This window comes from Papaver somniferum, chromosome 9, assembly GCF_003573695.1.
Source record: "Papaver somniferum cultivar HN1 chromosome 9, ASM357369v1, whole genome shotgun sequence".
Lineage (NCBI taxonomy): Eukaryota > Viridiplantae > Streptophyta > Magnoliopsida > Ranunculales > Papaveraceae > Papaver > Papaver somniferum.
This window is the reverse complement of record NC_039366.1, coordinates 99990659-100012913: the sequence shown is the minus strand read 5'-3', so window position 1 is coordinate 100012913 and position 22255 is coordinate 99990659. Positions and strand designations below refer to the sequence as shown.

General features: G+C 37.1%; 1 protein-coding gene across 1 annotated transcript; it reads left to right on the top strand.

Annotated features, from left to right (window-relative positions):
• Window positions 1-5492: 5492 nt before the first annotated feature.
• LOC113312345 (protein decapping 5-like) lies at window positions 5493-6432 on the top strand. The gene is made up of 3 exons (XM_026561104.1): window positions 5493-5869; window positions 6028-6153; window positions 6204-6432. Exons 1-3 carry the CDS (start codon window positions 5493-5495, stop codon window positions 6430-6432), a joined length of 732 nt encoding a protein of 243 aa, XP_026416889.1.
• Window positions 6433-22255: the final 15823 nt, after the last annotated feature.

Below are 22255 nucleotides of genomic sequence, written 5' to 3'. Positions count from 1 at the left end.
CATTGCTCCATCGCGAATGCAACTACACGTCGCTAGACGCTAGTTGTGAATTACCAAACTGTACTACTAAAGATAGTGTTGGTGGTACTGCTGAACGAAGTTGTACGTTCTGCCTCGAGTGCAGTTACATTTGCAAGGGGTCATCATGGTGGTGTCAGTCTGGGGGAGCAAATTTAAACTATCTACTCTTGTCATTCTAATCTTATGGCTGCAAAGGCTTCAGTGTTCCAATTGGGAACTCAAGTTTACTCAGAAACAGATAATATAGTATTATTGAATAAGGTGACAATTACAAGAGAGATGATTAGCTTTAAATAGTCCAATCATTATAATTATAGTGTCATTACAGATACACAAACTATTCACACAAACACAACACAGGACAGGTCAACAGTTCTTGACTTGACATTACAGTATCTAATACACCCCCTCAAACTGTTAGGGATTGACAAGAACATAACAGTTTGAAAACACAAAGTAGAAAAAGCAGTACAAAGAACTAAGTAACATCAGTGACTGAACTTGATGAAGCAGAGAAAGAATTTGCAGAAGCCTTTATACTTGAATCTAGTAATGACTACAACAACCTTGAAAAGGTAGGTGAACATAACCCTTTTGTAAACAGATCAACTAACTGGTCTTCACTTGAAATATGTTGTAGCTTCAGAAATCCACTTTCCACCAACTCCCTTACAGTATGGTACTGTATCTCTATATGCTTTGTCATGGCATGGAAAACATGATTAGATGCTAATACCAAAGCACTTGTATTATCACACAAGAGTAAAGGTTGACTTGTAACAGAAATATGTAACTCAGATAGTAAATCCACAAGCCACTTTAGTTCAGCTGAAGAAACAGACAAACACTTATATTATGCCTCAGCAGAAGACTTTGAAACAGTAGGTTGTTTCTTAGAGGACCAAGAAATCGAATTAGAACCCAAAAAGACTGCATAACCTGAAGTTGATTTCCTTGTACCTGGACATCCTGCCAAATCTGAATCAGTATATGCAGTTAATGTTGTCAAATTGCTCTTCTTCAAAGTAATACAAACTCCAAGTTGTGCCTTTCAAATACCTCAAAATTCTCTTAACTAGCTGAAGATGCACATGAACTGTGACACATAATTCACAGCGAAACAAATGTCTGGCCTAGTGATTGTTAAGTACTGTAAACTTCCTACAACAGTTCTATATTCACTGATATTATCTAAGATTATACCATAATGTAAAGAAACCCTTGGACCCTTGACTACTGGTGTGTCACATGACTTGCAATCCAACATATTAGTTTTAGATAATAACTCAAATGTATACTTTTTCTGAGTTAAAACAAGAGAATCATTACTTCTAACAGCTTCAATACCAAGAAAGTAACCCAGACTGCCAAGTTCCTTCATTGCAAATTCTTATTTAAGAGAAGATATTAAAGCATCAATCATCATAACAGAACTTCCAGTTAATAAAATATCATCCACATAGAGAAATAAAACAAGCATCCCGGACTAAGAATGAAGAACAAACATAGAATTATATGAGATAGATTTCTTGAAACTATAAGCAACCAAAAAAGTACTAAACCTATGAAACCAAGCTCTTGGAGCTTGTTTCAATCCATATAAGCTCTTTTTCAGATGACAAACACAATCTGGAGGATAATCAGGATTTATGAACCCTTGTGGCTGAGACATATACATCTTCATCTAAAAAACCATGTAAGAATGCATTATTCACATCCAACTGCCTAACTTGCCAATTATAAGAAATAGCCATACACAGGACAAATTTCACTGTTGTGCACTTTACAACTGGACTAAATGTCTCATTAAAGCCAATATAATCCTGTTGATTGTAGCCTTTTGTTAATAATCTAGACTTAAATCTATCAATAGTCCCATCTGGTTTCCTTTTAATCTTATAAACCCACTTAGAACCTAAAATATCCATATGTGATTCTGGGGCTACATACTCCCATGTATCATTATCTCTCAAGGATGTATATTCATCCTTCATAGAGGCCTGCCATTTAGGATTCTACATTGCTTTCTTAAAAGTCTTTGGCTCAGTTTCTGTAGTTAATAAAGTTGTATATGCAGAAGGAAGAGGATGTCTTATAGACACATGAGAAACATGATCTGGAAAGAGTTTTGGTTTTGAAATTCCTTTTTGTGCTCTTGTAACCATAGAATGAGAAGGAGAAAAATCATAAATATCAGTAGACAAAGATGAAGAATTATCAGATGACAAAGAACTTATTTCAGCTGGCACAGATGAGGAAGAAACAGGACAAGGAAAGTAAAACTGAGTTTCATCAAAAACAACATTCCTGGAAATATGTAATTTTCTAGTTACAGGGTTATAACATCTATAACCCTTATGAAGAGTACTATAACCCAAAAAGACACATTTTGCAGACTTGGGTGAAAGTTTATCAACTCTAGCGTGAGATAAAAGAGGATAAAAAATTGAGCCAAAAATTTTAAGAAAATATTAATAAGGTACGGAACCAAACAAGACTTCAAAAGGAGATTTGTAATTCAGAATTCTACTAGGTGTTCTATTGATCAAGTAAGTGGCAGTTAAGAAAGCATCATACCACATTTCTTTAGGACAAAAAGAATTAAACAAGAGTGTGTTGCCCATCTCAGTAATATGCCTATGCTTTCTTTCAGCCAGGCCATTTTGTTATGGAGTTTTGGGACAATAAATCCTAGTAAGAATGCCACATTTATCTAGAAAATCCTTAAAAGACCCTTTAACAAGTTCAGCAACACCATCAACTTGAAAAGAAAGAATTTTTGTTGAAAACTGATTTTCAGTGTGACTTTTAAAATGAGTAAAGGATTGTATAGCATCATATTTCAGTTCCATTGGATAAATCCAATGAAACCTACTATAATCATCTATGAATATAATATAGTACTTATAACCATTTAGAGAAGGAACAGTAGGACCCCATACATCACAGTGGATAAGTGACAATGGTTGAGTTGCATGAGAGTTAGACAACTGAAAAGGCAATTTCTTGCTTTTAGCAAGCTGACAAGGATGACACAAAGATGTAGAATGAGGAGTTGTTAAAACAATGTGTTTAGAAGAATGAAGCTTTTGAATGATATGACTAGAGGGGTGACCTATTCTATCATGCCACACTTGAGAAGAAGCAGACACAGTTGTTGACAAAGAAAGAGTAGAAAAAGAAGAACTTTTAGGTAAAGAAATATTTTGAACATGATACAAATTATTAACCATAGTTCCATGAGCAAGCAAAGCATGTGTCAACAAATCTCTTATTTCATATCCATATGGTGTAAGTTTAAAATAGCATGAATTTTCCCTTGTGAATTTAGCAACTGATAGCAGATTATGTTTCATATCTGGAACTAGCTGGATAGAATTAAGCCTAAAACTTGTTTTAGGTGTTTGAATAGTAGAAGTTCCAGTAAATGAAATAACAAGAGACTTACCATTGCCTACTTGTACTTTGTCCTTGCCGCTGTAATTTTAAGTATGTTGTAAAAGAGCCTCATGATCACCAGTAATACGAGCAGTTTCTCTAGAGTATGCAAGCCATTGAGGTGCTTCAGAAGTAGAAGCAGGAGGATCAAAAGACTGCTTTTCACCAATAGAAGCAAAAGCTTATTGAGCAACATTTCCTGAACCATCTGTTGGAGGGTAATATTTGAAGTGGCATCTACTTGCAAAGTGACCCCTTTTTCTGCAAATTTGACACTCTATTTGAGAAAAATCTCTTCTTCCACCAGTATTACCACTACCCCCATTATATATACCAGAACCAGAAAAGCTAGCTTGATTAGAATTTGAACTCTGACCAGTCTTGAAAGATGAATTACTCTTGAAAGAATTTAAACCATTTGAACCCTTTGACTTGTTTTTCCCATTATAACCAGAATTCATATTTCTACTAAACATAGCAGAATGTTGTTGATCATCAAAAATTGAAGCAGTTTCTTGTTGCTGACTAAGAACCCATTGTTCATGGTTCAATAATCTAGGTTTCAATTCTGCAAAAGTAAATGGGGCATCCCTATTCTGAGCAGCAACCACAAAACTATCAAATTCTCTACCAAGACCATTCAACACAGATATTACAAGATCTGAATTACTGACCCTTTCTCCTATTGCAGCTAAATTATCAGCAATAGTCTTAACATTGTGTAGATACACAAGAATAGTCATATTGCCCTTCTTGAGATTATGAAGCTGATTCTTTAACAAATTCTTCCTTGCCATAAACTGACTCTGAAAATTCACTTCAAGAAATGACCAAATCTCTCTAGCAGTTACTAAGCCCAAAACATCACCAGAAATCGAATTAGTAAATGTAGCCTTCATACAACTAGTAACAAAACAATTCATTTTCCTCCAACGAGTCCTTAAAGGATTTAGTGACAGAACACCATCAACATCAACTTGTTTTACCGGTTCTTGGACATCTCCATTAACAAAACCAAACAAATCCGTACAAATCAATACTGACTCCATTTGATCTTTCCAGAGTAAAACATTATTTGGACCCAATTTAGTAGATACAAAATTAAAGATATTAGTAAAGGTAAAAACAAATTCAGAAGAATTACTAGAATCTTGAGCAGCGGAACTCATTTTCTTTCTTCTTGTATAAACGATCGTTGAAGATGACATTAACAAAGAACACCCTCAAATTTCAGAAGACACAGATCTTCAATCTTGAAAAGAAAATCTAATTTGAATAAGATAAAGATTATTGTAAAAGATATTGAATCAAAGAATTTTTTGAAAAAGATGTTGAGATTCAGAATTTTTTTTAGGTTTTGATGTTGTGAAATTTTTTGTCTCAGGATCGGTTTGTCTGATACCATGAGAAACAGATAATAGAGTATTATTGAATAAGGTGACAATTACAAGAGAGATAATTATCTTTAAATAGCCCAATCATTATAGTTGTATTGTCATTACAGAGACACAAACTATTCACGCAAACACAACACAGGACATGTCAAGTCAACAGTTCTTGACTTGACTTGACATTACATTATCTATATTTACTTCTCTGAGTCTCAGCAGCTAGTATTGCATTTTGGAAAGTCATTTTCTAGTTATAGGGAAATTGCAAAGATGTATGTTAAAAAAAAAAAAAAACGGTATAGTTGTTTCTTGAATGCCCCTCAAGACCTTGGAGGGTTCAGTCAATCAATGTTGTGTTAGATGTTTTAAATGTAATCGCAATGTTACTTTCTTTTATGTTTTTGCTTTGTTCTCTAGTGGGTCACTATGTCCTATAAATAGCTCAACCCTAGCCCTTTTTTGGTAACCCTTCACGCACTTCTCAATACAACTTGTGTTTGGTTCCTACATGGTATCAGATATTTCACACTAACTTCGATCGTTATCTCTTTCTTTGCACCTGGCGGTGGCAAAGAACATCACTTATTGCTCCAAATCTTCAGTTGAAATTCATTGATTTCTTCTACACATCTCTTATTATCAATGGCTACTCCAAATTCTATCATCACAGACCTGATTCAAGCCTTACAACAACACAATCTTAATAACTCTCCTGCACCTAAATTCAATTTCTCTTTACCATTTCAGGATATCTCTAATTTTGTGTCCTTCAAACTTGATAATACAAATTACTTACTCTTGAAACATAAGTTTGAGACCATTCATACCACTACAAATCTACTACGTTTTGTCAAAGGAACTTATGTTTGTCCTCCTCCTAAGATCAGTGAAAATGGTGCTATGGTTACCAATCCAGAGTATCTTTACTGGATCTCTATGGATGGTTTTGTTCTGTCATGTCTCAATGCAACTTTTACCAGATCTGTTTCTGCTGGTACTCTTGGGTTAACAACTTCAAAGTAAGTGTGGGATTATCTGCAAGTGGAGTTTAATGACCATTTTGTAGCTCGTAATCTCTTCTTCGTCGTCAACTATACTCTATTAAACAAGGTAAAACTCCAATCTCTGAATATTTGAGTTCTGTGAAAGAAATTGTTGATAATCTGACATCTATTAGTGATAAAGTTGCAGATGAAGATGTAGTTTTACATGTTTTGAATGGTTTAAATGCTGATTTTGATCATTTTGTGGTTACTGCACAACATCGTGAGACTCCTTACAAGTTTAGTGAGATTAGATCTAAGTTATTGCATCATGAGCAATGGCTCCAGAGTAAATATCATGATTCTTCAGTTATGCTGGAATCAACAAATGCACCCTCCGCATTTTTTTTCCTAAGAAGACCAATTTCCGTGGTTCTCCTGGTGGTCGCAGAAATCATAATTCTAACTCATCATCTAGTTCAGGGGGTCATCGATTACAGGGTAATGGTGGTTATGGTGCAAATTCACAGGGGAATGGTGGTTATGTTGCACATTCACAGGGAAATGGTGGTTATGGTGCAAATTCATCATCACATTAACCACCTCAACACAATCACCAACAATATCAGCAACAACCACCCCAACACAATCACCATCAACATCAATATCAACCACCTATGACTCATCATACATCTCAGCACTGGAGTCCTCCTCCAACCACTTCAAATAACTTCACACCCATTGATTTCTCTGAGATTCAATATCAGATATGCAAGCAGTGGAATCATATTGCTAATAGGTGTAGATTTAGATATACCCCATCAACTTCAAAATGATCTAAAAATAAATCTGCACCTGGCCCTAGAGCTTTCTATACTGAATCTCCACAACAAAGTGATTATCCCACATCACCACCTCATGCTTCTTCTTCTGAGAAATCACATCAAGCATTTTACACCTGCTCATTGAGCTCAACATTCCCTACTACAAATACTGTTATGGGTACTCAATGGATTCCTGATTCAGCTGCTTCTGCTCACATGACAAACAACTCAGCACTCTTATATGACATTGTTCCTTATGCTGGCTCTGAGCATGTCATGGTAAATCTACATTGAAATGGTAAATTTCTCAAGATTACTCATGTTGGTAATTCTACAATCTCTACTTCGCATGCTGATTTTGTACTGATGAATGTGTTATTAGTTCACTCTCTGTGCAAGAATCTTATTTGTGTTTCTCAGTTCACTAAGGAAAACAATGTGTCACTTGAATTGTTTGACTGGGGGTACAATGTGAAGGATCTCAAGTCCAATGAAGTGGTGGCAGAGGGACCAATGTGTAATAATATCTACCCTATTCAACTGGCTCCTTTGGTTTCTTTTACTTCCACACTAGCTGATCCTTCTATCTTGCATAAGAGGCTTGGACATCCATCCCACAAAATCCTAAGTAAGTTGCATAACTCTACTCAAATCAAGCTTTCTTCAGCTTCCATAGCAACTTTCTGTCATGAGTGCCAATTAGGTAAACACCACAAATTACCATTTCCTCCATCTAAAAAAGTTTCTACTTCACCTTTACAGCTTTTCCATTGTGATATATGGGGTCCTGCCCCTGTTCAGTCCCTTGATGGCTTTATGTACTATATCTTTTTTATTGATGATTACAGTAGGTACCATTGGATTTATCCCTTGACAAGTAGAACTGGTAGTTTAAAATTCTTTCAACATTTTAAGAGCACAAGTGAAAATATTTTAAATACCTCTATTGTATCTTTCCAATATGATGGTGTACTTGAGCTTGTCAAAGGTCCCTTTAAATCCGTCCTTGACTCATGTGGAATTATGGTAGGCTCAGAAACCTACAATAAATACTGCAAGTGCACAGCGTCTAACTAGTAGACAATGGCAAGTACAGGTCATTCCCACGAGGAGTGTGAAATACTTCTACTAACTAATACCAAGAATCAATAAATCAATAAGGTGGTGTTTAACGATTTTTATGGAATTCGGGACAAAATGAAATAATAAATAATTGTTAATAATAAACGGAATGAGAGCGGGTTATTAGGATTTTCGGTTTCCACCAAATAACTATGCAAACTCTACTAATCTTTAAAAATATATTCCATGCTTTTATTTTCAAATATTGTTTCTCCGCTATAGTTTTCTTCGCTTCATGGGTAGTGATTCTAAAGCATTACCTATCAATCCTTGCATACCACGTCTAGGGGATTTAACCGAAGCACGAAATATCAATTCAAAAGCATAAATAATCAAGAAAATCACATAAACGATTAAACATCAATCTTTGTGAAGAAAAACTATTAATCAATCAAATCATTATTAAGCATATATCAATGTAGAGTTTTCACAATTAATTGATTTCTACCTAAATCCTAACATGACTCTACCTAGACATGGCTTTCTCAAAAGCCATAAACATATTAAAATCAAACTCTAGCTAATGAAAAATGAAGAATCAGAAACAAAACTTCAAAACCCTTCTCTCCTTGCGGCACTATGGACGGGGGCCTCCTCTTTGGCTCAATATGTGATCGTATAGATAGCCTCACCAAAGAAATCTAATTTTCTTATTAATTATCTACACCACGTCATCATCCAATTAACCTATGACACATGTTGAGGGATAAACAAAATCACCCAATGAAGTTTCGCCACGTCTTCATCTCCAACACTTGTCTGCCATTGATCTTCTAGATGTCTCGTGCTCATTTTGTTTCCATTAACATTGTGAAAGAATCTTAGCACAATATGGGAAAGTTAAGATATGATGTTGGCACAAGTCATAAACATTGGAACTCCACAGACTCCTTCTCAGACGCTCGTGAACCACAGGCTGCAACAACAGTACCCCTAAACAAAACAGAATCATCACTCCCACCACTGGTCCAACAGCCCGACCAGTTAACCACAAAATAAACTCAAAAACCGAGATCAGGTCCCTGCTTTGCTTGTTGTCGAACACATGTATCCATCATCAACGTCTTTGACTTCTCTGTACTTCCACTTCTCATTGTCTATCCATTCCAGCTCATTCCAAAACTCGTTGTAGCCATTTTTCTTCATATCTACAGCTTCACATACAGCTGCCACGACCCAACCGAATTTCATATTCTCTGACTAAGAACTCACCTCCAGTGATCACACACAGCAACTCCAATCTTCTATCCATACAAATCTCGACCACAAACATCAACCGAAATAACCTTTCCAAACAAAAACATCATCTACTGCAATCGTTTCACCAGCAACAGCATCACAATACTAGTTTTGAGCTCCAAACAGTACAATCCCCGAGCAAAACCACCACCGAGCAAAACCAGTCTAATCTCTGACCATCTCGGCTTCAGTTCACCAACTACGTACAACGTCACTCGGCACCAGTTCAGCCAACCTCTTCGCGGTATGAACCAGAGGCCCATTTCGATTCCAGTTTCGCTGAACATAGTTATCTCAACCATTAAAGGATTCATAGCCACCACACCCAACTCCAAGTCATCACCGGCAACTGCAGTTCACCAACCTTCGACAGCAAAGCATTGTAACATCTTAGTCGATTCACAGCCACTACACCATTCATTTCTTTGTATTTTCTCTCAGCCGATTTCTCAAACATCTTTTGGGCAATTTTTTGTGCTTGAGGAGGTGTATCATTGTTGATTACTGGCTTCCTTCTATGACGAGTTTCACCTGCAATTTCAAATCTAAAGAGAACCAAAGTTCCCTCGTACCACAGGATTGTAAAAGCAATGATAAATCCAAGCCATACATCCACAAACATCGACTGCAACAACCATTTCCCTAGATGTTTCGACAGTACAAAAATCAGGCCAAAAACACCCGCCACCAGTTTGATTCATTTTGCTCCGGTGTCATTAATTCCAGTTAGATTCGAAGCTCGATTCATCTTCACCTTACTGCTGAAAATTGCATTGAACCACCGCAAAAATCATCCACGGCAGTGAACTCTTTTCTTCTCTGCATCTCTACAAGAGATGATGATGATTTGATATAACATGCAGTCATGAGCATCTTTATTCTCGGCTTCGAAGTATGGTGTTGTTGATAACAAAACACCTCTCTCCTGTAGCTGTTGCTTAAAAGTTTCTCACTTCTCTTTGATGATAAATAACTAGTGGGTCGGGCTTGAGTGGTGCTGATAGATAAACATACCAGGACACCACATTTGAGGCTCTCTTATCGATCATTTTTGTCGCCAATGTCATTTTGCCTCCATTTAACCATTCATCGTTCCGGTGATTGGATTTTACTTGTACTTTCTACAAAAGCACTAAAATATGATCATTAGCCAAAATATCGAGTCCTAACTGATATAAATATGGGTATAAAATGTAGCACATACGTGCTTATCAACACCCCCACACTTATATTTTTCTAGTCCTCGAGCAAAACAAAAAATTGACCCGCTACACCGCTCGTCATATTATAAGAGAGAGTTAGATCCGCTACACAGTTGGTCATCGAAAATACCATACAAAAGACCCGCTACACAGCTGGTCATGAAAAATACCATACACAAGACCCGCTACACAGCTGGTCATAATCATAAAATCATAATGATATTTTTTTTTTGGATAATAATTCCTAACGAGAAGACCACTCCCCCACACTTGAACATTACATTGTCCTCAATGTGATTGAGTCATCCAACGTAGAAATTAAGGTGGAAAATTTTAAAATGCAATAAAAATAAAATATCGAGTCCAGGAAACAAATCTGATGGGTTGACTCCCATGAAGCGAAAGGTATTTGTTTCCCTGCTTGCCAGTAGCATGTAGTCTCAAATAAGTTGAGGTTGGAACCCAGAGTACCCTGCAAATCATATATATACAGTCTGAAAAGTTGGGGATCAACCCAACTAATCATTTTTGATGAAAAGATGATCCTGCAGTAATGATGATTAGTACCCAGATAGCAAAAACTGAACCCAGTCTTATTCGGAACATTCATATAAGCTTTTAGAAAATCACGATCCGAGAAACAAGGGTTCAACGGAACAATGATATCGTGACTAATTGGCCCATTATCATTCACAACGGTTTCATTATTAAGGGTCAAGGTCAGATCTTTCTCAACTAATGGAACTAGTGGAGACTCAGTAAAAACTAGAGGTTCTAGTTTGGGTTTCCATTTATTAGTGTCTAGCAGCGGTGTGGAGTCTAACAAAGCATTGACTTCACAAATAACACTATCATCATCAAAATCATACCCAAAATGAGCTAAGAAAACCTCTAATGTATCTTCCAAGTCGCTCTTGCAAAAGCCTTGCGAGTGCATACTTTCTTTTCTCCCACAACACTTCAGGCTAAGGTACCTAAAAAAAAATCTAATAAAATACGTAAAAAGAACCAAAAGAAATCTTAAAGAAAAATAAAATAAAATTATGTACAAAAAGATATAAATCAGAGAGTATTTTACAACCACTCCTCGACAGCGGCGCCAAAAACTTGGTAGGCTCAGAAACCTACAATAAATACTGCAAGTGCACAGTGTCTAACTAGTAGACAATGGCAAGTACAGGTCGTTCCCACGAGGAGTGTGAAATACTTCTACTAAATAATACCAAGAATAAACAAATCAATAAGGTGATGTTTAACGATTTTTCAGGAATTCGGGGTAAAATGAAATAATAAATAATTGTTAACAATAAACGGAATGAGAGCGGGTTATTAGGATTTTCGGTTTCCACCAAATAACTATGCAAACTCTACTAATATTTAAAAATATATTCCATGCTTTTATTTTCAAATACTGTTTCTCCGCTATAGTTTTCTTCGCTTCATGGGTAGTGATTCTAAAACATTACCTATCAATCCTTGCATACCACGTCTAGGGATTTAACCGAAGCACGAAATATCAATTCAAAAGCATAAATAATCAAGAAAATCACATAAACGATTAAACACCAAGCTTTGTGAAGAAAAACTATTAATCAATCAAATCATTATTAAGCATATATCAATGTAGAGTTTTCACAATTAATTGATTTCTACCTAAACCCTAACATGACTCTAGCTAGACATGGTTTTCTCAAAAACCATAAACATATTAAAATCAAACTCTATCTAATGAAAAATGAAGAATCGAAAACAAAACTTCAAAACCCTTCTCTCCTTGCGGAACTATGGTTGGGGCCCTCCTCTTTGGCTCAATATGTGATCGTATACATAGCCTCACCAAAGAAATCTAATCTCCTTATTAATTCTCTACACCACGTCATCATCCAATTAACCTATGACACATGTTGAGGGATAAACAAAATCACCCAATGAAGTTTCGCCACGTCTTCATCTCCAACACTTGTCTGCCATCTGATCTTCTAGATGTCTCGTGCTCATTTTGTTTCCATAAACGTTGTGAAAGAATCTTAGCACAATATGGGAATGTTAAGATATGATGTTGACACAAGTCATAAACATTTGAACTCCACAGACTCCTCCTTAGAAGCTCTTGAACCACAGGCTGCAACAACAGTACCCCTAAACAAAACATGAATCATCACTCCCACCACTGGTCCAACAGCCGACCAGTTAACTACAAAATAAACTCAAAAACCGAGATCAGGTCCCTGCTTTGCTTGTTGTCGAACACATGTATCCATCGTCAACGTCTTTAACTTCTCTGCACTTCCACTTCTCATTGTCTATCCATTCCAGCTCCTTGCAAAACTCGTTGTGGCCATTTTTCTTCATATCTATAGCTTCACATACAGCTGCCACGACCCAACCGCATTTCATATTCTCTGACTAAGAACTCACCTCCAGTGATCACACACATCAACTCCAATCTTCTATCCATACAAATCTCGACCACAAACATCAACCGAGATAACCTTTCCAGACACAGACATCAGGTACTGCAATCGTTTCACCAGCAACAACATCACAATACTAGTTTTGAGATCCAAACAGTACAATCCCTGAGAAAAACCACCACCGAGCAAAACCAATCTAATCCCTGACTATCTCGGATTCAGTTCACCAGCTACGTACAACCCCACTCGGCACCAGTTCAGCCAACCTCTTCGCGGTATGAGCCAGAGTCCCATTTCGATTCCAGTTTCGCCAAACATAGTTATCTCAGCCATTAGAGGATTCATAGCTACCACACCCAACTCCAAGTCATCACCGGCAACTGCATTTCACCCACCTTCGACAGCAAAGCATTGTAACATCTTATTCGATTCACGGCCACTACACCATTCATTTCCTTGTATTTTCTCTCAGCCGATTTCTCAAACATCTTTTGGGCAATTTTCTGTGCTTGAGGAGGTGTATCATTGCTGATTTGTGGCTTCCTTCTATGACGAGTTTCACCTGCAATTTCAAATCTAAAGAGAACCAAAGTTCCCTCGTACCATAGGGTTGTAAAAGAAATGATAAATCCAAGCCATACATCCACAAACATCGACTGCAACAACCATTTCCCTATATGTTTCGACGGTACAAAAATCAGTCCAAAAACAGCCGCCACCAGTTTGATTCATTTTGCTCCGGTGTAATTAATTCCAGTTAGATTCGAAGCTCGATATCTTCACCTTAATGCTGAAAATTGCATTGAACCACCGCAAAAATCAGCCACGACAGTGAACTCTTTTCTTCTATGCATCTCTACAGGAGCTGATGATGATTTGTTCTAGCATGCAGTCATGAGCGTCTTTATTCTCGGCTTCGAAGTATGGTGTTGTTGATAACAAAACACCACTCGCCTGTAGCTGCTGCTTGAATGTTTCTCACTTCTCTTTGATGATAAATAACTAGTGGGCTGGGCTTAAGTGTTTCTGATAGATAAACATACCAGGCCACCACATTTGAGGCTCTCTTATCGATCATTTTTGTCGCCAATGTCATTTTGACTCCCTTTAACCATTCATCGTTCCAGTGATTGAATTTTACTTGTACTTTCTACAAAAGCACTGAAATATGATCATTAGCCAAAATATCGAGTCCTAACTGATATAAATATGAGTATAAAATGTAGCACATACGTGCTTATCAAATTACTCTCGGGATCTCTTGTCCTCATACACAAGCTCAGAATGGTCTTGCTGAAAGAAGGCATAAACACATTACTGACATAGGAAATACTCTTGCTTTTCAAGCATCTCTACCAAAACATTTCTGGTTTGACTCCTTCTTGGCAGCAACTTTTCTTATCAATAAAACTCTCAGTAAACTTCTTCACTATATTAGCCCCTTTCACGTTCTATTTGATACTATACTTGATTATATCTTTCTCAAAGTATTTGGGTGTAGCTGTTATCCAAATTTGTCTGACTACAGAGCTGACAAGCTCAATCCTAAATCTACTAAGTGTGTGTTTTTGGGCTATAACTCTCTTTACAGAGGATACAAGTGTTTTGATCCTCTCACTAAAAGGACTTTTGTCTCCAGAAATGATACTTTTGATGAATCAACATTTTCTTTTGCTGTTGAGTCACATGTGGCCTCATCTCACCCTGACTCTGAACTTGTCACCTTACAAATTGGAAATTGTTTTAGTCCTCAAATGGCAAATTCCTCTCTCCCAGCACCAACTGATATGCCTACTGATTCTGGTGACTCTCTCACTGTTATTCCTCCAGCACAAATATAACTTCCAGTCAGAACTATTACTACCAGAGCATCTAGAGGAATTTCTAAGCCAAAACAGCTTCGCCCTGACTTTGGTGCACATACTGTTCTTACTCTACCTGTTGCTCTACAATCTAAACTTAGTTCAGAGGTAGAGCCAAGATCTTATCAAGAAGCTTCCAAACACCCAAAATGGGTTGTAGATATGAAGGCTGAGTATGCTGCTCTAATGGAAAATGGCACATGTATATTGGCACCATTTGTGGAAGGAATGAATGTCTTAAGCAACAAGTGTGTGTATAAAATCAAATACAACTCTGATGGCAGCATAGAAAGGTGCAAATCCAGGTTGGTTTCACAAGGGTACATTCAACAAGATGGAATTGTATAAAATCAAATACAACTCTAATGGCAGCGTAGAAAGGTGCAAAGCCAGGTTGGTTTCACAAGGGTACAGTCAGCAAGATGGAATTGATTACTCAGACATTTTCAGCCCTGTTGTGAAGACTACAACTATCAAGTGTGTATTGACTATTGTTGTAACAAATGGCTGGGATATCAGGCAGTTGGATATTTCCAATGCTTTTCTTCATGGCTTTATGATAGACGCATTTATGTGTCTAATTTGTCCTCAATGTTTCATATTGTTATTACTCGTTTTCGTCCTTATTATGGTGTTTTGTGTATTTGTAGGTATTTTTTGGAAATAAATATTATTGGAAAATTCGGCTCGAAAAGTTGCTCGGAGCACCTCGGAGAACATTTTCTATATGGACCCCCACTTTTGTTATGTGACACCCACGGCTATGTGTAGCCCATTTGTCCACAACACCCATTTGTTATTCGGAACCCATGACGTTGGATAGGGGCTACCAATCTCTTCTTCATTACAAACTGTTTTGGCGGGAAAAATAGTTTTTCAACTGCGGAACTTTTGGAGACAATTTTGACGGGATTTTTGTTCGAGTTCTTCGTGGATTTGGATTGATATCCACCTGTTTCATCGAAACAGGGTTGGTATATGGGTTGGATTGAGGCATATTTCTTCAAATCTCGGCAAAATAGGGACACAATATTCTGTTGTGGGTTCCCGTGTTTTGTGAGTGACTCACAGAGGTTGGTGTGTGGTTTCAAGGAGTATCATCGTGTTTAGAGGATGCAGGCGTGTGGAATTGATAAGAAAAGAAAGTTCCCTTCGACAAAAAGAGCAGTTAGAGCATCAGATATTCTTTCCTTGTATTTGGGGGATATGCTTTGAAGGGGAGAATATTTTGTTAGAGGATTTCATTCTTTGACAATGGAGACAATTCATCGTACAACAGAGAAGACTTTCCATAACTGGCAGTGAAGAATAAAAGTGTTTGATAGAAGATTATTCTCGGAATTTATTATGAGAAGATACGGAGATTGTCGCAGCCTGTTGAGTATAAAAAGGGGTCTGGAGATCATAAGGACGGGGAGTTTTGGGGAGAATCAGAACACAACCGATCTTAAGAAACCGAAGTTGCAGAGCTGCCATTTATGCTGCTGCACGAAGAACATTGACCCACAAAAATCTGTTGTTCATGCTATAACAACGACACAAAGGAGGGGGTCGTATATCTACAGTGACAGTAACACATCATTTCTATCGTTCTTTGTAACAGTTCGGTTTGTAACTAAAATAATTGTTAAAAACCCGGTTTTATTCATTTTCTCCCATATTCATCATTTGTAAACCCCTTGAGCAATAAAAATCATTTTTGAGCGTGTTTCCAACATGATGAGAGGCTAAATTATCGCGTAACCAAGGCAATGGATGAAGCTATTCACACATGAATAATGGGTAACTATTTCATTTTCTCTAATATTTAATTATAATTCACTCAATCACTGCTTTTGCAGAGTTCTTAAAAGTTTACATAATTTTCTTCATTAGTTGTGATTCAATTAGATAGGTTATGCTTTGTTTAAATAATCTATGCTTAGGGGATACAATTAATATTTGAGAATATGTTTGATTATTTGTGAATTAAAAAATAAAGGATTAAAAGGCTAATTAGAGTTATTAAGTATTTGACATCATTCATTCATGTGTAACAGTGGATTCTAGTGTCTTGGTTATTTTCTAATATCTTGAAATCAAATTTTGATCTAAGTTTTCTTTACTTTTAAGTTTTATTAAGTGTAGAATCTTTTGCTTTCACAAGCCTCAACGAACCTTTTACTACAACTCAATCGAACATCAGATCAATTTTTGTTTTATTAAGTGTCTTTAGGCTAGAGTTTTTAGATTTTTTTTCTTTTTTAGGTTTTTATTTGTTTTTATTTATTTATTTTGTTCTTCTTTACGTTTTTGGGTTTTTTGTCTTTTCCTTACAGAATTTGAAATTTGGAGCGAAAGAAAATTTTGCCAAAACTTTTGGTGAATACTTAAAGACTTGGAGTAAAAGGCAAAGCGAAAGGAGCGAAAGAAGAAGATTTTTTTTTATTTTATAAAAAAAGAGAGGAAAAAAAAAAGAGAGACATTTATTTTATTTTTAGATTTTTTTTTTTACTTTCCTTTTCTTTTGCACTTTATTTTTGGACTTTGGACTTTAAACTTTGGGACATTATTTTTAAACCCTACGGAAGGGTAGTTTAAATATAAATTGTGTGCAGAGAAGGACGAAGATTACGATATCGTCTCGGCCCCTCGGGTCCGTACATTGACATCGGAGTAGGTGGCCCGAGTCGACTACAACGGTTCATCCCCCGTCTGGAACGGGAGGTAAGTTTGTCGAAACACTCGCGAATACCCTGTCAGCGAGTTATTGTCTTCCTTCGTGTGAATATATGTCGAGGAACTGAAAACGACTGCTTTAATTTCCTAGTAAAGGGCAAGGACTGTCCATACAAGATAAGGGTTCGGATTTCATCACCGTTCTCTTCTTGCCCGCCTTAGGAAAACGATACTTAACGCGAACCTAAGCTTTAAATTTTGGAATAGAACGAGACTGATAGGGTAACGAGCTTAATAGGAAAGTAATTCAAAAAATATTGGTTACTCTTTTTAGCATACTTCGAAGTTCATGATGGTTTATGTGAGTTGAATGCGTGACTGCGCCACCTTGTAATACCGGTGAGACCTTGGGTATCAAAGCTCCACTGAGATTCCCTCATCTCGATTCAACTTACTTTGACTCGGATTGATTCCGGAGGGGTTTTCTTAAATTATAACGAATTCCCTTTCGAAGGATTAGAAGCTGGTCTAGAAACAATCTAAGTGGGGCCATCATGCTTTTTGTTTGCTGGAAATCAGTAGGTTTGCTGTGGTAGAGTCAGCCTTGTTTTTGTTTGCATGGAACTTCCCTTCATTTTAGGCTTTTTTTTTCTTTTTTTTTTCTTTTGTTTTTTTTTAGTGTACGCCCGAGGTCATTAGAGAACGGGCTTGGAAAAAAGACACCCTAGGTCGTTTGATTAGTGAAAAACCTAGTAGTTCTTCTTATGAAGACAGGGAGCTCGAAGACTCTTCTTTTGGGAGCCCTGTTTTTGGAAACTTCAGTTTTAAAAATATGCCTCTTCGTGAGGAAAGTACCCCTAGTACTTCAGCTGTGCCAGCGATGGCAACTTTGAAAGATTACATGTTCCCAACTAGGACCAACCGAGCTTCGTGCATTAAATTGTCAGCCAATACGGCTAATTTCGAGATAAAACCTAGTATTCTTCAGATGATCCCTATATTCTTAGGAAAAGATGATGAGAACCCTTATTTTCATATTAGGGACTTTGAGGAAATTTGTGGGACAGTTAGAATAAAATACCTTACTGATGAAGTTTTGAAACTTAAGATGTTCCCCTTTTCCTTGAAAGATAAAGCCAAGACCTGGCTAAACAACCTACCATCTGAATCCATTGAAATATGGCATGAACTTATTGCTGCTTTCTATATGAAATTCTACCCTAAGAATAAAACTGCAGTTGTTAGGCAGAAAATTAGTGCTAGTGTGCAACAAGAGGGAGAGTCTCTTTATAGGTTTTTAGAGAGATTCAATGATCTCCTATCCCAGTGTCCTCACCATGGATTTGATTAGATGAAACTCGTAGAGATTATTTATGATGGTTTAGACTATTCGACCAAAGCCATGGTCGAGTCTATGTGCGCTGGTGAGTTCAGTAGTAAAAGTGCTGAGGATGCCTTTACCTTCTTAGGAGTTGTTGCTGAGAAATCCCAAAAGTGGGAGTCTTGTGTTGAACCCCCTAAAAGACTCTTGGTTAATAGAAGTAGCACCAATATGGTAGATACGAGTTTTGCGTCAGATGCTAAGTTTGCTGCTTTGTCTAGAAGGTTAGAAGCTTTGGAATAGAATCAGCCTAAACATAGGTCTCTTGTTGAACCTGATGATAGGATTAGAGCCTCTCAAGTCTCTAGTTGTGAATTAGAACCCAATAACTCGTTTTAGGAAGGTCATGTTAGTGAAGAGAAAGCCCATGCTGTCTATAACAATGCTAGGTTCGAGAACCGTCAGAAGTTTGACCCATACTCAGAGACCTACAACCCTGGTTGGAGAAACCATCCTAATTTATCTTGGTCTAAAGGCCAGAATCAAGGTCAACCTATTAATTTTCATCCTCCCCCAGGTTTTGGTTATAAGAAGAATTCTTCAGGTCAAGCCCAGTTCCAGAACCCTTCTGAGAATAGAATGACTAGCTTAGAGGAATCTCTTAGTATACTAAAAAAGAGGCAGGATATGCTATCACAAAGTCAGGAAATGATAGTAAAGAGCCAGGTTAATTTTCAAGAGGAAACCAAGCAGAATTTTAAGAATAATTCCCAGTCTCTTGCTAAATTAGAACTTTAAGTCGGCTAAATAGCTAAGTTCCTTACTGAGAGAGAAGATGGAAGGTTCCCTAGTCATACTGATCCTAATCCAAAAGGAGATAAATCGTACAATCACGTGAATTCTATTACAACCCTTAGGAGTGGAAAGAAAGTTGACAATAAGGTTGACATTCCTGATGGTGAACATGCTGTAGTTCACCCTTCTCAGCCAGAAAATGAGGAGACTGATAGAGTCTCTAAAGAGACCAATGAGGGTCCTAATGAGTCCGGATTTGTTCCTAGAACTCCATTCCCACAGCTGCTAGTTTCAACTAAGAGGGAGTCCAACTTTAATGATATATTGGAGGTTTTTAAGCAGGTTACTATCAACCTCCCATTATTAGATGCGATTAAGCAGATTCCTGCTTATGCCAAGTTTCTTAAGGACTTGTGTACACGAAAGCGTAAGCTTAGTGTCCAAAAGAAAGCCTTCCTAGCTAGTCACGTGAGTTCCATTATTCAGAATACCACTACTCCTAAGTATAAAGACCCAGGGTCCCCTACCATTTCTTGCACAATAGGTAAATACCGTGTTGAGAAAGCGTTGCTTGACTTAGGAGCCAGTGTGAACCTACTCCCATACCATCTGTACCTTAAGCTAGGACTTGGTGAGATCAAACCTACCCAGATGACACTTCAGTTAGCTGATAGGTCCGTTAAAATTCCTCGTGGTGTGATCGAGGATGTTCTTATTGAGGTCGACAAGTTTATTTATCCATTGGATTTTGTTATCCTAGATACCCAACCTGTCCCTGACCCAGAGAACCAGATACCAGTGATTTTAGGTCGCCCATTTTTAGCAACATCCAATGCGATCATTAATTGTCGAACTGGTATTATGAATTTGTCTTTTGGTAATATGACTATTGAGCTGAATGTCTTTCATATTAGTAAGTTGCCCTCTGAACTGGATGATTCGATCATAGAAGAAGTGAACATGATAGGAACATTAGTCGAGGAATCATTACCAAACACGTTGATAGAAGATCCATTAGAGAAATGCGTAGCTCACTTTGGGATTGATTTTGATGATAATGTGATTAATGAGGTGAATGCTTTGTTAGATTAAACCCCTTTGTTAGACACTAGTGTAGATGGTGGATTTTCGACAGAGGATAAATTCGTAAACTCATAATTATACGAAGCTCTGATTCAGCAATCAGACGTGAGTATCGAGACACGGGTCTCTCATCGAATTCTCAACGGAGAGTACTTTCTCTCAGAGTACATGTAGATATGTAGTCTCACGACTGGACAACGGCATATCTCATGAAAACTGAATAATTTCAGTGATTATTTCTATATAGCATCATGAAATGGACGGCTCCTAGACCGCTTGCTCTGCTATTATAGAGCGATAACGTCTTCAGGAACAAACAACAAGTTTACCCTGACTATATAAAGGATATGACTTATCGGCAAGCTCGTATCAGGATAATTAATGCTCCTAGACAACTTGCTTTGCTAGTATAGAGCCACAAATTTAATTATTCCTAATTACAATCGCTCCTATTCCATGGTCGAATCCGCGACTGGTCCCATGGAATGACAATAACAATTGTTCTGATTCTATGATCGAATCCACAGCTTGATCTCATAGAATATCAATAACTATATTATCTCATTACTCCGATTTCATGATCGAATCCACAACTGGTCTCATAAATGGTAATAGATAAACCTTAATTACTATGATTCTATGGTCGAATCTACGATTCCATGGAATGGTAATGCTCACTTTATTATTCTGAATTCGTAGTGGAATCCTCAGCTGATCCTATGAATTAATAATAAACATCTTATTACTCAGTTTTGTGAATTATTCTCCACTGAATTCCACAATTAATAATAAATAATCAACAACTGGGCGTCTGAGCTACCTCTAAGTAAGCCCCGATTCAAATGGTGAAAGCGATGATACACTAACAGTCACCGCACGAACGAGTATTTCAAAAATACAACGAAACGATGAACCTATGCAAAATAGAGAAGAAAATAATAAATAATTAAAAATATTGACCAGGGTGCTGGGAGCATGGACACACGACTGACCAACCGTGTTGTGGTCAATCCCACGCCAGTTTTATATTTTTAATACATTTTTATTATTTTCCATGATTTGATGAAAATTCTCTCATTTTATCAAATCTCCTTCGTCTCAAGGAAACTTCTCGGTTTCATGGTACTTCCATAAATCCATAAAAAATAATATAAAAATAAGGAAAGGAGTGTGGGGAGTGACTATTGGCTAACCGGCCATGCCTTGGTCCCAACCGGCCCCACACCCACGGTTCTTTATTATTTTATTATTATTATTATTATTTCTCTAATTTCATGAAAAACTCCTTGATTTCATGGTATTTTGCACAAATCATCAAATAATAATAAAATAAAATAAATACCTCCATTCCCCTTCTCAGAGGATGATTGAGTTCCAGAATTCTCCATCTCCATGACGACATCCTCCTGTACACGTCCTTTACAATCAATATTTTCATCTATGAAGCACCACATTTGAACATGTGAAGAAATACTTACAGTTTCTTCGTCACTCAAGTCAGCGATTGCTTGTTCAGTAGCAGAAAATTGAAGACCTTCAAGACTCGATGGAGTAAAATTCTGCAACAAAATTAACAACATTGGCTTCATGATTCTAATGTTAATAGCAATGAAAGTCACGGTGAGAAATATTGGGAACTCACCAAAGCACCAACTGGGGACTTTACGGTATTGGGTAACAGCTTATAACCTTTATGCCTACCTTCTCCTCCATGAATAACCGCCTCAGTCTCTGAGAAATCTATACTGATTCGAGGTCGTATATTACGACCGTCCTGTGGTGAAATCCAGTAATATAATCAGAATACAGTTCTTATAATTTCGTGAAGATTATATATAAAAAAAAAATACCTGAGAGCATCCTGGAGATGACTTTCGTTTATCACCCGAAAGATACTTCAAT

What these genes read in the sequence shown, in the direction of transcription:
- LOC113312345 (XM_026561104.1), top strand. Translation starts at nt 5,493, where the DNA reads ATGGCTACTCCAAATTCTATCATCACAGACCTGATTCAAGCCTTACAA. An exon ending in CTTGGGTTAACAACTTCAAA is followed by an intron (nt 5,870 to 6,027) that starts GTAAGTGTGGGA and finishes GACATCTATTAG; the next exon opens with TGATAAAGTTGCAGATGAAG. An exon ending in TTTAGTGAGATTAGATCTAA is followed by an intron (nt 6,154 to 6,203) that starts GTTATTGCATCA and finishes ATGATTCTTCAG; the next exon opens with TTATGCTGGAATCAACAAAT.